Source organism: Haliaeetus leucocephalus, unplaced genomic scaffold (genome assembly GCF_000737465.1).
Source record: "Haliaeetus leucocephalus isolate CR32 unplaced genomic scaffold, Haliaeetus_leucocephalus-4.0 Scaffold751, whole genome shotgun sequence".
Lineage (NCBI taxonomy): Eukaryota > Metazoa > Chordata > Aves > Accipitriformes > Accipitridae > Haliaeetus > Haliaeetus leucocephalus.
In genome coordinates, this window is record NW_010973187.1 from 6,069,051 (window position 1) to 6,081,590 (window position 12,540).

General features: G+C 43.3%; 2 protein-coding genes across 6 annotated transcripts in view; one reads left to right on the forward strand and one right to left on the reverse strand.

Moving 5' to 3' along the window:
- Positions 1-5,691, forward strand: part of SRPK2 (SRSF protein kinase 2) — a 100,956-nt gene extending 95,265 nt beyond the window's left edge. Inside the window, exon 15 of the mRNA XM_010580896.1 lies at positions 4,042-5,691. Coding sequence (XP_010579198.1) covers positions 4,042-4,226 — 185 coding nt within the window. The 3' untranslated portion in view covers positions 4,227-5,691. The remainder of the gene's footprint in view (positions 1-4,041) is intronic.
- Positions 5,692-7,688: 1,997 nt separating this feature from the next.
- Positions 7,689-12,540, reverse strand: part of KMT2E (lysine (K)-specific methyltransferase 2E) — a 65,764-nt gene continuing 60,912 nt past the window's right edge. For 4 of the 5 annotated variants that reach the window (XM_010580898.1, XM_010580899.1, XM_010580897.1 and 1 more), the window contains 4 exons: positions 11,296-11,384; positions 11,078-11,194; positions 10,828-10,919; positions 7,689-9,960 (listed from right to left, as the gene is read on the reverse strand). In XM_010580898.1, the coding sequence (XP_010579200.1) occupies positions 8,452-9,960; positions 10,828-10,919; positions 11,078-11,194; positions 11,296-11,384 (1,807 nt within the window). In that variant the 3' untranslated portion in view covers positions 7,689-8,451. The remainder of the gene's footprint in view (positions 9,961-10,827; positions 10,920-11,077; positions 11,195-11,295; positions 11,385-12,540) is intronic. The other variant, XM_010580901.1, reaches the window with a different exon arrangement.

The following is a 12,540-nucleotide window of genomic DNA, read 5'->3' on the forward strand; positions in this document are numbered from 1 at the left end:
TTCCTGCTTACTTACTTGAGATTTTTTTTTTTTTCATTGAATTGGACACCAGATACCTTTTTCCTGGCCATCCCAGTACTGTCAGCCTCTCTGGAACCCCCAGGAGGTATTTGCATTTGATGGGCTGGCAGGAAATGGATAGGCTAAGTCGTTGGCCAGCAAGTTGCTGCATTTTGTACTCATCTGCTTGTGGCCTGAGCACCTGAGATCAGAGGCCATGTAGTACAGGCCTGAGGCTCTTCTGAAAATTTCACGCTGTGGTGTAAAGGAGGGCTTAGAAATCTGACTGTAGGCTTCTATTTTGAAAACATCAGCCTTGGGTGAAAATCAAGAAATCACTATTTGGGCGTTGCTCCTGTCCATAAGTAAGTTCAACCTCAGAGAGAAGCTTTAAACATTTGAATTGTTCCACTGAAGTCACAGGCACAAAAGGAAAGGTGTTGTCAACTAATGAGTTTACAGGTATGTGTTCCTTCTTAGTAATTGTCTGAAGCAGTTTGTGACATTCAAGTAGGAGGGTGCATTTTAAAAAAGGAAAAGAATTTATAAGTTACTTCTTAGTCACTATAACACACATGCTCACATACTTTTTTATATGGTCTCATCTTGATTGAGCCCAGGAATAACTCCACTGAGTCCTTTTCTCCAGTGCCTTCACGAAAGCTATTTTGCCTGTAAAAATGATTAATATCTATTAGCACTAAAACTTAAAACCCTTTTGTTTTTTTTCTAGACATGGTCCCTTTTCTTTTTCTTCTGGTATTTGCTATCCCTGTTTACTCGTGAGCTAAACCTGTGCAAGATGCTGGCTAAGTACTGGCTTTGCCTGTTGGAAGTTGTAACAAGGAAAAACACTGCTGCTTATTTACCATCCTGGAAGGAAGGAGAGGGCTCTCCTCCACCTCCCTCGCTTCCATGTACTGTACCATGGGGCCTCACCAGCAGTTCTTGTATTAGTTGTCGGGAGCATGTGCTCAAAATACATAGTAGCAGATTATATCCCACTGCTGCTTCCCCAGTCCTTCATGTCATCTGTTTCTTACTGTTCAAAAATCCATCCTCCTCTTCCCTGGTGACACATCTTAAATTTGTCTCTGACAAATTTCATAGACTAGGTCTGTTTTTTTGTATTACGGTCAGCAGAGAAGGCTTTAAATAGCATCTTCCCCCTGCCACAGGTCCTTCAGAAATTTCTTCCTTCTGACTCAACATTCCATTTTTCAGAGGGTCCATTACTGCCTCTGCTTTGGCCACAGGAGTTTTGCAGCTCTGACAACTCCATTGTCCTCTCTGGATATTTCCTGTATGCTTCACTATCAAAAATCTAAATAAAGAGCTTCTGTTAGGAAGTTTTCACTTACTATTACATTTTTAGCATTTCTTTGAAAATTCATATTAACGCCCTGAGTACTGATGCTGTCAAACCAGTGGGCCTGTGCTTTTCATTTTTCCCTTAGTTACAGGTACTGCCTTCCTGTCCTCCAACTATATGGTACAAACCTCACGAACTAGATGAAAATACATGTTGCTGGACACCTCAATTTCCTGTGCTGCTCTCCAGTGTTTTAGGATGGAAATGAGATGGACTCACCACATTAAAATAAATTATTTGAATTTTTTGTCCACCTCAGTTGCCTTTTACTTACCCTACTTTGATACCATGGTCAGCGTTATGATCTTTATTGAAAACCGAAGCCCTAGTTTAATTCTTGGCCACCCCCCCCACCCACCCCCACCCCACCCCCAAATTTTTACTGTATCCCATCTTCTTAAATGCTTTTACAATATTCACAGAATTTCTGGTGGAAAACTTAAGCCCTTAGTGCTAAAAGTTCCTCAGCAGGAAAACAACACAGAAAATATTGTGCTGCATGGGGTGTGCTGGTCTTCGCTTGGGTATTTCAGGTTGAGCTTCCACTTTACAAAATAAGGAGTATTCAAACAGTATGAACTCACCTTCCACAGTGACACCAGGAGACTCATCTTGCAATGTTACTTTGTACAATTTGAGGGAGGAAAGATGCCTAAAACAATTTAATTTGAATACAAAGGTGAAGACAGCGCTGTATGGAAACAGACTCTCCCAAAGCTAGTCCAGTTTGGTCAAATTATTATGGCAGTTCTTACAATGAATGCTGTAAACTGGGGAAGCTAAGGACACGGCCTGCCTTTTTTTTTTTAGCCTTTTTTTTGCTTGCAGTCAATAACAAGTCACTATTTTCTATTGCTCTTCGGCAATATTTGAGTTTATGTGTTCCTATTAGATAGTTGGCTACCTGTTCTTGTTAGTAGTCACCAATACACACTTTTGGAAACCTTCAAAAGGGTAAGATTTTTCAGCAGTTAATTTTCAGAGTTGCACAAAGATTTTAAAGGGCTGAGAGTAAGCCTGGAAATGAATACACTTCTCCAAGAGGTGCTGTCCTTTCATACAGACATTCATACAGACAGTATGGGCCCAAAGCAGAGCCCTTTTTTGTTTGATTTGTGGGTACTGATGAGACACGCTTGTACTGTAAATGTGCAGACATAAATCGGCAGGATACACCCTCTGCTTTCATTCGTCTCTGTCTCAGTACTCCTCCTACCCTGTGAGATGGAAGGAGGACAGTGGGCCACCGGTGGGCAGTACGTCTTGACTTCCTATTACCAGCAGGTCTCTTCTCTTTCTTTTGCAAGTGATCAACTGTTGGCACACTTGCTCTTTTGGGGTCTTTCTGGTAGCACTTAAGAGAGCTGCTTTTTCAAGTGTTGCACCCTGCCTAGAACCTTCTGCTGCCTCAGGCAGCAGGAGCGTGTCCTGCTGGGCCCGTGGCAGTTCTCATCTCTTGCATTCAGATGCTCAGACTCTCAGGGCACTCTGAAGACATGGGTTTCTTCTGCCCTGGAACTCTGTAGCCACAGGGGTGTACTGAAACTCAGACCAGCATGCTGATGTCTGATGGCATTTTATCAGCAGTAGATGACAGCCAGGGACAACAATCAAGTTGCCAAGCCACTTTGCTTAAAAAATGTATGGCCTGCATGCCGCCATACTGGAGGGTGGGTGTAGCGTGCTTGTGAAGCTATGGGTGAGTCATGTTCAGCTTCCAGTATTGAGTGAGAACCCATCACCTTCCTCAGCAGCTCGGGGGACATCGCAGAATCACCACAGGCGCCTCTCAAGCGCTTTTTGTAGCGTCACATGGAGACTGTCTGGCTCAGATACTTGCCTGGGAAGAAGGGAGATGGCAACGGAGGGAGGGAACAGCCAGAAGAGTCTTTTCTTCCCTGTCATGCCGGATGACCTGTGGATAGATCTGGATAATATTGCTGGTTTGAATGGCAGAAGGGCTCTTGCCTCCTTGGTTTGTTTTGAAACGCGTTGCCAGGTTGGCCGTATGCCCCTTCTTTGATGGAACTCAAATCTTGAAGCTGCTGCTACCGTTTGTGTTGGTGGTTGGTTGAAGGAGATGTTGGCAGCAGCAGGTGCTGCCTTCTCAGGAAGGATTCAGACCAAGCCTCTTGGAGGTGTTGGGAGATGGAGCAGAATCTCCGAGTGCCAAACCTCTGTGCTTGGCTTGGGTGGGAATGAATCACTGCTCTGCTGCATTGTCGCAAATGCCACAGTGAGGCACTGACCTGTGTTGCTGAGACCTCCTAGGATTGGAGCAGTTTTTGTAAAATTTGGGTTCGTTGGCTGCTAAGAAGGAAAGGCCGGTGGTGGTCTTTGCCCACGGCATGAGCATGCGTGTGAATGAGTGCCTTGGTGTGGAGGAGGCAGAATGAAGGCAGCAGGAAAAATCAGAAATTATGCATACAGTGGAGTCCAGGTGTGACATACAGTTTGCTGTAGGTATGATTTCTTGGTTTTGACATCGGACATACTCGTCTCCTTTGAGGACCTCAAGCAAGCTTGCAATGTGCTGCCCTTCCTAAATAATGATTCTCAGCGTGGTCAAGGTGCTGTGAATGCAGAGTGGGAGAAAAACAAAACAGGGATTAGTCACTAGCAGGGATAACGAGGTATTTTTCTAATGCTAGTAATATTTCTGTTTGCAGGAGAACTCCGACACATTACCAAGCTGAAACCTTGGAGTCTTTTTGATGTGCTTGTGGAGAAGTATGGTTGGCCTCATGAAGATGCTGCACAGTTTACAGATTTCCTGATCCCCATGCTAGAAATGGTCCCAGAGAAACGTGCTTCAGCTGGAGAATGCCTTAGGCATCCGTGGCTGAATTCTTAGCAGAATCTCCCAGCTGTAAAAAAAGCCAGCAACCACTTTCCAATGCATCGGACCTAAATGGTGACTGTCACAAATTCTTTAGCAGGATCACACGTGAGCTGGCTTCAATCCTCAGACCTTTATTTTGCTTGAGGTACTGTTTGACATTTTGCTTTTTGTGCACTGTGTTCTTGGGGAAGGGTAGTCTTTTTGTCTTCGGCTAGTAGTTTACTCACCCACTTTCTTCAGAAAACACTTAATGTGTCTTTAAGCATTGTTTCTTGTGTTGTGTGGCATTCAGATGTCAGATTTTTGAACAAAGGAAACTTCCCCCCATGTGTTTTGGCAAGTTTTGTAACTATTTATGAAAAAAAAAATATTTTAGCTGATGCATATTATATAATTTACAAGCGTAAGAAATCTATCAAGTCAGAACTGAGTTACGGCGAGGAATTGTACAATTTTATCTTCCGGCAAAGGGACGTCATTCTTGTATTATAGTGTATGTAAATGCACCCTGTAAATGTTTATTGCCATTTAAATATGGGACTGGGGACTCAACTTCAGAGTAAAGCGACTAAGTTTTAGAGAGCTTTATAGCAAACCAATTGCATGTAGTGGACTTTAAACTGCTTTAAGGAATTGTGTAAACTTTCTATTCTGTAGCAGTTCCCGTTCATTGGATTTTAAACAAAGTGGCTCTGGTTTACAGGATTTCATTCCCCAAACGGCACTTTAAAGGAAGGCTAGACTTCTTTCTAATAAAGTATGCATTATCATTTAGCACTCCCTTTTAGAACTTTTGCCTATTTTAAGTGCTTTTAAGAGAAGAAAAATAGCAATTTCCCTTACAATGTGATAGTGAAGACATGGTACCATATGGTGTTGCCTTTTTATAAGCACTGTAAGTTGTACTATACCTTAAGAAAAAAAAAAAAATTAAAAGTCGAGCATGAGAACCACTCTCTGTGTAGAATTACTGATCTTTTATAATAAAAGTGTGTGCTTGGCATCAGTTAAGGAAGGATATAGCTGCAGATATTTACAGTGCAGTGGGTCAAATAATCCAAGAAGCAAGATCATGCTCATTCCATTCATAGCTTTACATGTTTCTAAAACAAATTGCACTAGCTTTATTCTTTCCCATAACTAGACATACGATTACCTGTTGTAAGTTGCACGCAACAATTACGTGTTTCCTAGGAAAAAAAAAGCTGCATAGGCTGAAGCTTATAGGCAATACAGATTTTAGAATGTACAGTACGGAGGTGTGTTTTGGCCTCTTTTAGAAGTCAGTGGGATGAATGTAAGCTTACTTCTGATCTTCATGTAACTACGGTGCCACTTTTTTCTTGACTTTGTCCATATGAAACTTATTCACATGCCTTTGCAATAACTAGATTGTGAGAAGATAGCCCCATGCTGTAACAATAACCAGTTGTTTGAGGTGCTTGCAGTTGTCTAATTAAAGTGTTTTGTTTTTTCAGACAGTGTGCTGGTCATTGGAATCTTTGCTAGCCATGACTCTAACCGTTTGTTTGCTAGAGGTCTGTGCTGTGGTGGTGGGTGGGGGGGCTGGTTTAGCCTGGCCAAAGGGACAGGCAGCTTTCTGTGTTGATTTATAAAGTATGTCACCTGGTGTAAATCGGAGCATCCTGAAGGGTAATGTGGCATGAGAGGCTGTGTGGAAGTGGTTGCTAGGTGAAACATGGCAAACCCCCCAAAAAAGAGGATTTCGTGCAAGGTGTTTAACTACTATAAACAAGCGATTACCCCATCCCCAATAGGCTGGTGCAGCCATTCCTCCAAAAAGAAGCTGCAAAGCCACCAGAGCGTGACACACATGCACCGGTCGGGAGAAACTCACTCACCTGCCGAGGCCCTGCCAGCAGCTGGGTTTCAGCCTTCACCCTCCAGGCCCCGAGCACCTCACGTGGGAACAGCTTTTCACGGCCCCATGGACGAGGCTGGTGAGAAGGACGATGCCACACTGGACTCCAGAGCTAGAGGTAAAAATTATGTTCGGCTTCACACCTGGCCTAATCAGTCATAGTGCCTAATTGCTTCAACTAATTGGAAGCTTGTTCTTGAGTACATAGAGGAGACTAGCACTTGAACGAAACGCTGGTTCAAGTGCAAACCTAGCGAGGTGAGTAACCGTACAGCACCTGTTGCTTGGCCGTGGCGATACAAGGGAAAGGGGGGAGCCTCGCACAGTACTGGTCCTGTTGTGTGACCCAGCGTCTCAGCTCCTTATGCTGCTCCGAGACCTCACCCCCTACAGCGTGTATTTTATGCTCTCTTGTACTTGAATTGATGCAATGACCTACTTCATGGAGGGATGGAAGGGGGTCACGACAACCAGATCTGAACTTTGGGCTGTAGAGGGTGATGCAGGTTTTTTCAAAATTGGTGTCTGAGCAGTCACATAGCATGGGTTGGGTTTTCTTGCTGTTGTTGATGGCCTAAGCCCATGGTTCCACTCTGCTAGTGCAAAACCTAGTGTACTCCATACAAGGTGTGTTTTCCATAAGCCAGCAGCTGTCCAGGAAAGTACTATTCTAATAAAATCTTTAAGTAATTAGAGACAAATTAGAATTTAAAGTAGTACCAATTTTTTCTACATGTTTGTTAGAATTACCGCCTTTTCTCAGTGAGTAGGAACAGCTGCTTCCCATCCTCTTCCATGTCAGGTTTCCTTGCACACTGCTTTTCTTCACCAGTTCTGAGGTGGAGCCGTGGGGCACAGACAGGCCTGTTCGGGAGCAGAATTTAGAGCAGTCACTACTGAGGTACATGAGGTACTACTGAGGTGTGCAACACAGCACTGTTACAGCTGCTGCTGTTCAGCAGCAGGAAAAAACTACCTCCTTTTTTTAAAAAAAAAAAAGCTCTACACAATTGGTAACATTCCATACCCTGTTGTAGCACCACTCACTTGGGTCACCTTTGACGAATGGGAAGTGCTGCAGGGCAGGGTGGGCAGTGATGAGAAAGGCTGCATTAGAAATAGTTTAGCTTATTTTAAATGTTCTGGAAAGCATGACAAGGCTTTGGTCCCCAGGCCCTGCAGAGGGCTTGCAGATCTGCTAGAGGGGGAAAAGGGGGAATGTGCTACAGCGTGCAGGTGGGTAGGTGGTCTGTAACAGGGGTCAGAATAACAGGTCCGGTAACAGCTTTGGCACACAGCAGTGCTGGTAGGGTAGTACTGCGTAACGCATCACTACCCCGTTAACCTATCCGTAAACTGACGCAAGATCCTGCTCTCCTTGGAGTGATCTTTCCTCACCTCTAGACCCAGCAGGGAAACACCCCCGCCCCCCCCCCAGCCAGTTCCACATCTCTGTGCTGCAGCAGGGGACCCACAGCTGGAACCTGCAGGGATGTGAACAGCCTCAAGCAGACAGGGGCAGGGTGTTTGTTTTACATGCTCGAGGCCACTTCCCTGAAGACATACCACCCTTTCAGGACAAGTAGTTAAAACTGACATAATTGTGATTTATTAACATGAATTAAAATGCCCAACCAGTGCTGCAATGTGACAGTATATTAAAAAAAAAAATTAAAGATCATATACTGTACTACTTTCACAAAGATCACACTTTTTTTTTGCAAAAGAGACTTATTATATACAATACTATATCAAATGAAAGAAGCTTTAAGCAATTTTACAAGCAAAAGAAATACAGTATTTACAGCACTCGTCAGAGACATTAGAAACAGTCTATACATTAAATTACAATTTCTGCAAATAACTGATGAAACAAAATGCCATGTCCACACCAAAACTATAAAAATTTGTATTGCATTGTTTTCTATCTCTATGCACACAAAGAACTGTTGACAGAAGAAAATGGAAAAAAAAAATTGTTAGTGCCATCACTTAGCCTGTGTACTTACTTAATTACATATGTATAAAAGTAATATAGAAAACATTCACTAAATGAATTTAACTGCAACAATAAAATTTTAAAGATTATGCAGCATCAAACCTACTGCCAGAAATAACAGCTGGAATGTTCACTTACAAATAAAAAGAAATACCTAATACTGGCTTAACAGCACATTTTCAGGAATTTTAAAAAGCAAAAAAATGGAAAGAATACAATGAAAGAGCACTGGTGTTCGCTTTTATACAAAGTATCATGTACAAGCTTTAAAAAGTACCTTGAACAGGTACATATGAAATATACACAGTTTATATTACAGAACATTTTAAAAATGTTTAGAATTAAAGGGATCCATTTTAATGCCACCCTGAACCATGGTAGTTGTTCTGAAAAGTGGGCGGCACCTGTGCTCTGTGAATGGGGATCTGTCCAGGCACCGGCGACGCCTGCTGTGGCCCTTGCACTCCGTGGGGAAGGGTGACAGAGCCAGGGTGAGGGCAGAACCCCGAGGCGGTGGGTGTTGCGATACTGTTTGGTCCTTGAGGTTGGATGTGAGGACCCTGACCAGGGAGTGGGCAATGAGGTCCTGTTCCAGCAGGCTGATGTTGAGGTCCAGGTCCTAGCGTCGTGTGATGCGGGGCTTGTGGGGAATAGGAGGACACGCTCGTGTGAGCGTTCGAAGGAAAATGGGGAGGTCCTTGATGAGAGGGGTGGTGTAACCCTTGTGCTGATGCTGGGTGATGGCCCGAGCCGATAACGTTGGTGGGTGGGGGTGGAGGCGGGGGAGGTGCCGAGTTTACAACATGCTGGTGTTGTGCTTGCAAACCTTGGTGTCCAGTCGAAGGATGGGGAGGTTGGTGGTGCGGGAGAGGACCCGGTGGTGGAGGCGGCGGTGGCAAATGGTGACCAGCAGCTTGAGAATGAATGTGCGATCCAGGAGCTACCGCCACGGCGTGAACCGGACCGACGACGTGTGCTACAGAGTGCTGCTGATGAGTACTTTGCTGCTGTACAAGGTGAGGTCCCGGAGCAGGTGGTGGGGGAGGAGGAGGTGGAGCAGCAGACGCCGACGCCTGGTGATGAATACTGGGGTTCTGAGACGGCAAAAAATGCCCTGCAGTTACGTGGTGTCCCGGCACCGTTGGCTGACCCGCGGTGCCAGGAAGTGCTTGGTTTGGTCCAGATGAAAACACAGTCTGTTGGGGTATGCTGCCCTTCAGCTGACTGTAACTCTGAAAGTTTCCAGAGGGCTGCTGGCTTTGATAGTAAGTAGAAGAAGGGGGTGGGGGGGGCGGGGGAGGTGGTGCATTGGTGTTCAAATTTTGTTGGTTAAACTGGCTGTAAGAAGCTGAAGATTGTCCTGAAGTTGTCTGAGTGAACAGGGGTCCGCTGGCCTGCTGCTGATTACCAGGCTGAAGGGTCGGTGCTGCTGGATAGAAGTTTCGGTGCGTTTCCCTCTGGGGCGTTCCAACTTGAGGTGACTGTGGATGATGAGGTCTGTATGGTGATCCCAGCTGCTGCGAGTGAGGCTTTGGTGAAAGGTAACCGTGCTGCACAGGTGCGTGAGGCGTGGAGGACTTGGGAGGATTTTCTACATGAGGCGAAGGGGGGCAATGCAGCTTCAAAGGTGCGGAAGGCAACTTCTGTGAAAGTTGCTCAGCAGAACTGCGCAAATGCGATTGAGATGGATGATTTTTTGAAAGTGCTTGGATGTTGTTTGTCAGCTGTTTCTGTTGCAGCTCAGATTTTGGATGATTCGCACATTCGGCCTCAGGTGCACTAGCTGCAGTTTCCCAGTGCGAATCTGGTTTTGTGGGTGTTTTCCCAAGCAACTGCGTTGAAGCTACAGGACTCGGTGAAGAGGGCTAGAATGAAAAGATAGTCAGTCAGTGCGAAATGTTCAAAATACTTGACTATGCGTGCGTTAGAATGAACAGAACTTCTCAGAATATTGTTCTCTCCCCTGATGGTGAAAAAAAGTGTTGAGTCACAGGATATATATTTGGTATAAGAAAAACAGCAACAACAGAAAGCTTAAACTTAGGAAGACGCTATTTTTAGCAAGTATTTATCAATCACTCTTCAAAGTCAAAGATGAGCAAGTGTATTTTAAAGTAGTAACAGAAATATGATCCATCAGGTTGGTCAGAATCTGTTATTTGTTGAAGTTTTAGATTTCTGAGTCCAAAAGAAATAAAATTTCAGACAGACCATTTACAAAAATAAAGCCGTTTTCGGAGTGATTTAACTTTTTAAAACTGGCATAGTGCCAGCAGACTAAACATTCCACCCTGAATTACTTCATTTAATACTGTACAGGCAGCTGTTCAACGTCCTTCTCTGTATCAGTGCCTCTACTGACAAACAGTGCCAAACCCTGGCATGCCAGTTCTTCAGTATTCACCCTGCAGAACTGCAGTGATACTGAATCCACTGATACAATCTCTTCTGTGTCTAGAGAATGTGAGATAATATATAAATAGGTACAGCTACTGAGAGAACATAAACCAACTTTTTTGTGTGTATGGACTACCACAAATATTCTTACAAATGTTTACTTATGTTGAATTATTACACAGATAGATGAACATGTATGTATGTAACCTAAGTAGTAAATCATGAGATTAACTTTTTTTTTAAGATGAATCAGAGATGTATGTATATATTCATATGCATATTATACAAGACACACGCGTGCAAACACATAGGCACCTGCCTACACTGTGCATTACCTTGCTTGCTTTTGACGGACTCTTGCAAGTCTTTTGTGAAGGATCTGGGGACGGACATTCAGAAGTAGGCTCTGGATTTTCAGGATCAGGTTCTACAAACATAAAGCAGAAACAAATATAAAAGTGGGAAAATCAAGTCTTTTGCAAAGATTGCTAAGCACTTTATATTTGACTTTAGAAGAGCTATTAAAGTTGTTGTAAGAGACTATTCAATACGTCAAGTGTCATACAAGGTCATCTGCTTACTGACCTTCCATAAATTCAGTGAAAGGGACCTTAAGCTGCAACTGGGAAATGAGATTTGAATGAGATGAAGGTGGAGACTGAACATGAGACGGTGAGCATGGGCTACAAGGTGATTCTCCCCCTACAGATGAAGCAGACCCAAACATAATATTAGAATAATTATGGACTACCATGGGGGAACTGGTTAGATTTATCTACCTTCAACATGATAAATCAACTCACCACTGTCCTTGTCTTTCCTATGATCACTGAGAAGTAAAGCTCTCTGATAACTTCGTTCTCTCACTTGTTCCACAGAGGTTGATGCAGTCCTGCATGAGAGAAGCACATTTTAAATTTAAGAGGGCGTACCCCCCCAAATTTAGGACAATGTATATGCAAATACTGGGTCACAGAACTTTTACCGTGCATGCAAGAGCCAAATAACTGGTTGCACATAAGGAATGTGACTTGTTAAGTATTTTGTATCTATTTTCTCTCACTTTAAATATACCAATTTCCTGCAACCTTGTTATATTACAAGAACTAACAATTCCTCTTAATGTAGAAACATCTGTAGTTCTGTGGGTTTTTTTTTTCTTTTTCTAAACAGCTGAAAAGCCAAAAAACTACACTTCAAAAAATAAAGGCTGCAGGTGCTGCTTCATATTCTCCATCTGTAGAAAACTGTTATCTTCCAAAGCTGGCAATAGCCTTTTTTTTTTTTTTTTTTTTTAAGAATTTGCTCTTTCATAGTGGATCCATAGTTTTAAGTACTGCACAACTACAACTCTCTGTTTAAGCTTCTACATTTAACTTGCCAGATAGTGGGTATGAAGCCACAGTCGTATCTTCTCTCTTATAATCAATTACATCTGATAATCACAACCTGATCAAGAAGAACATAAGTGACAGCACTGTACAAAACTCAATTTTTCATTCAGGCAAGAATATACAGTATTATTCTACAATACTGTTGTATTAAAAGAAATTTTGGTACTGTCTCCAGGATTACTGCAAAAACTAACTAATAAATTCTTCCCTGTTTAGCCTGTCTCCACATTCTTGGCTTACAATATAATAACTGGTTTCTGTACAGTGAACTTACAGCCCCTTTTCAGTGAAACTTTGAAGACTGCACTTATATTCTCCCTTCAATTGGCTCTACAAAATCCTTCTATTCTAGAACAGCTGGGGCATCTGAGCAGAAGGATGTTCAACTCCTCAGCCCATGTTCATCCCCAACATTATTAGGCCTTCACTACAGCATAAAACACAGCTGCCGGGTTTATTTTGTGCTAGTAATGTTTTGGAGACAGCATCACCACAGTTGACCATCTACCGGAAGGCTACCAAAACTGCAGTGGAAAACGTTATGCAACATTTATAGACTGAAGTCATTCTATCTCATCCCCCCGAGGATTTTTGGTTGTTGGGAGTATCTGGCATGGCATCTAACAGAGCATATGGTCTGCACACAGGGGAACC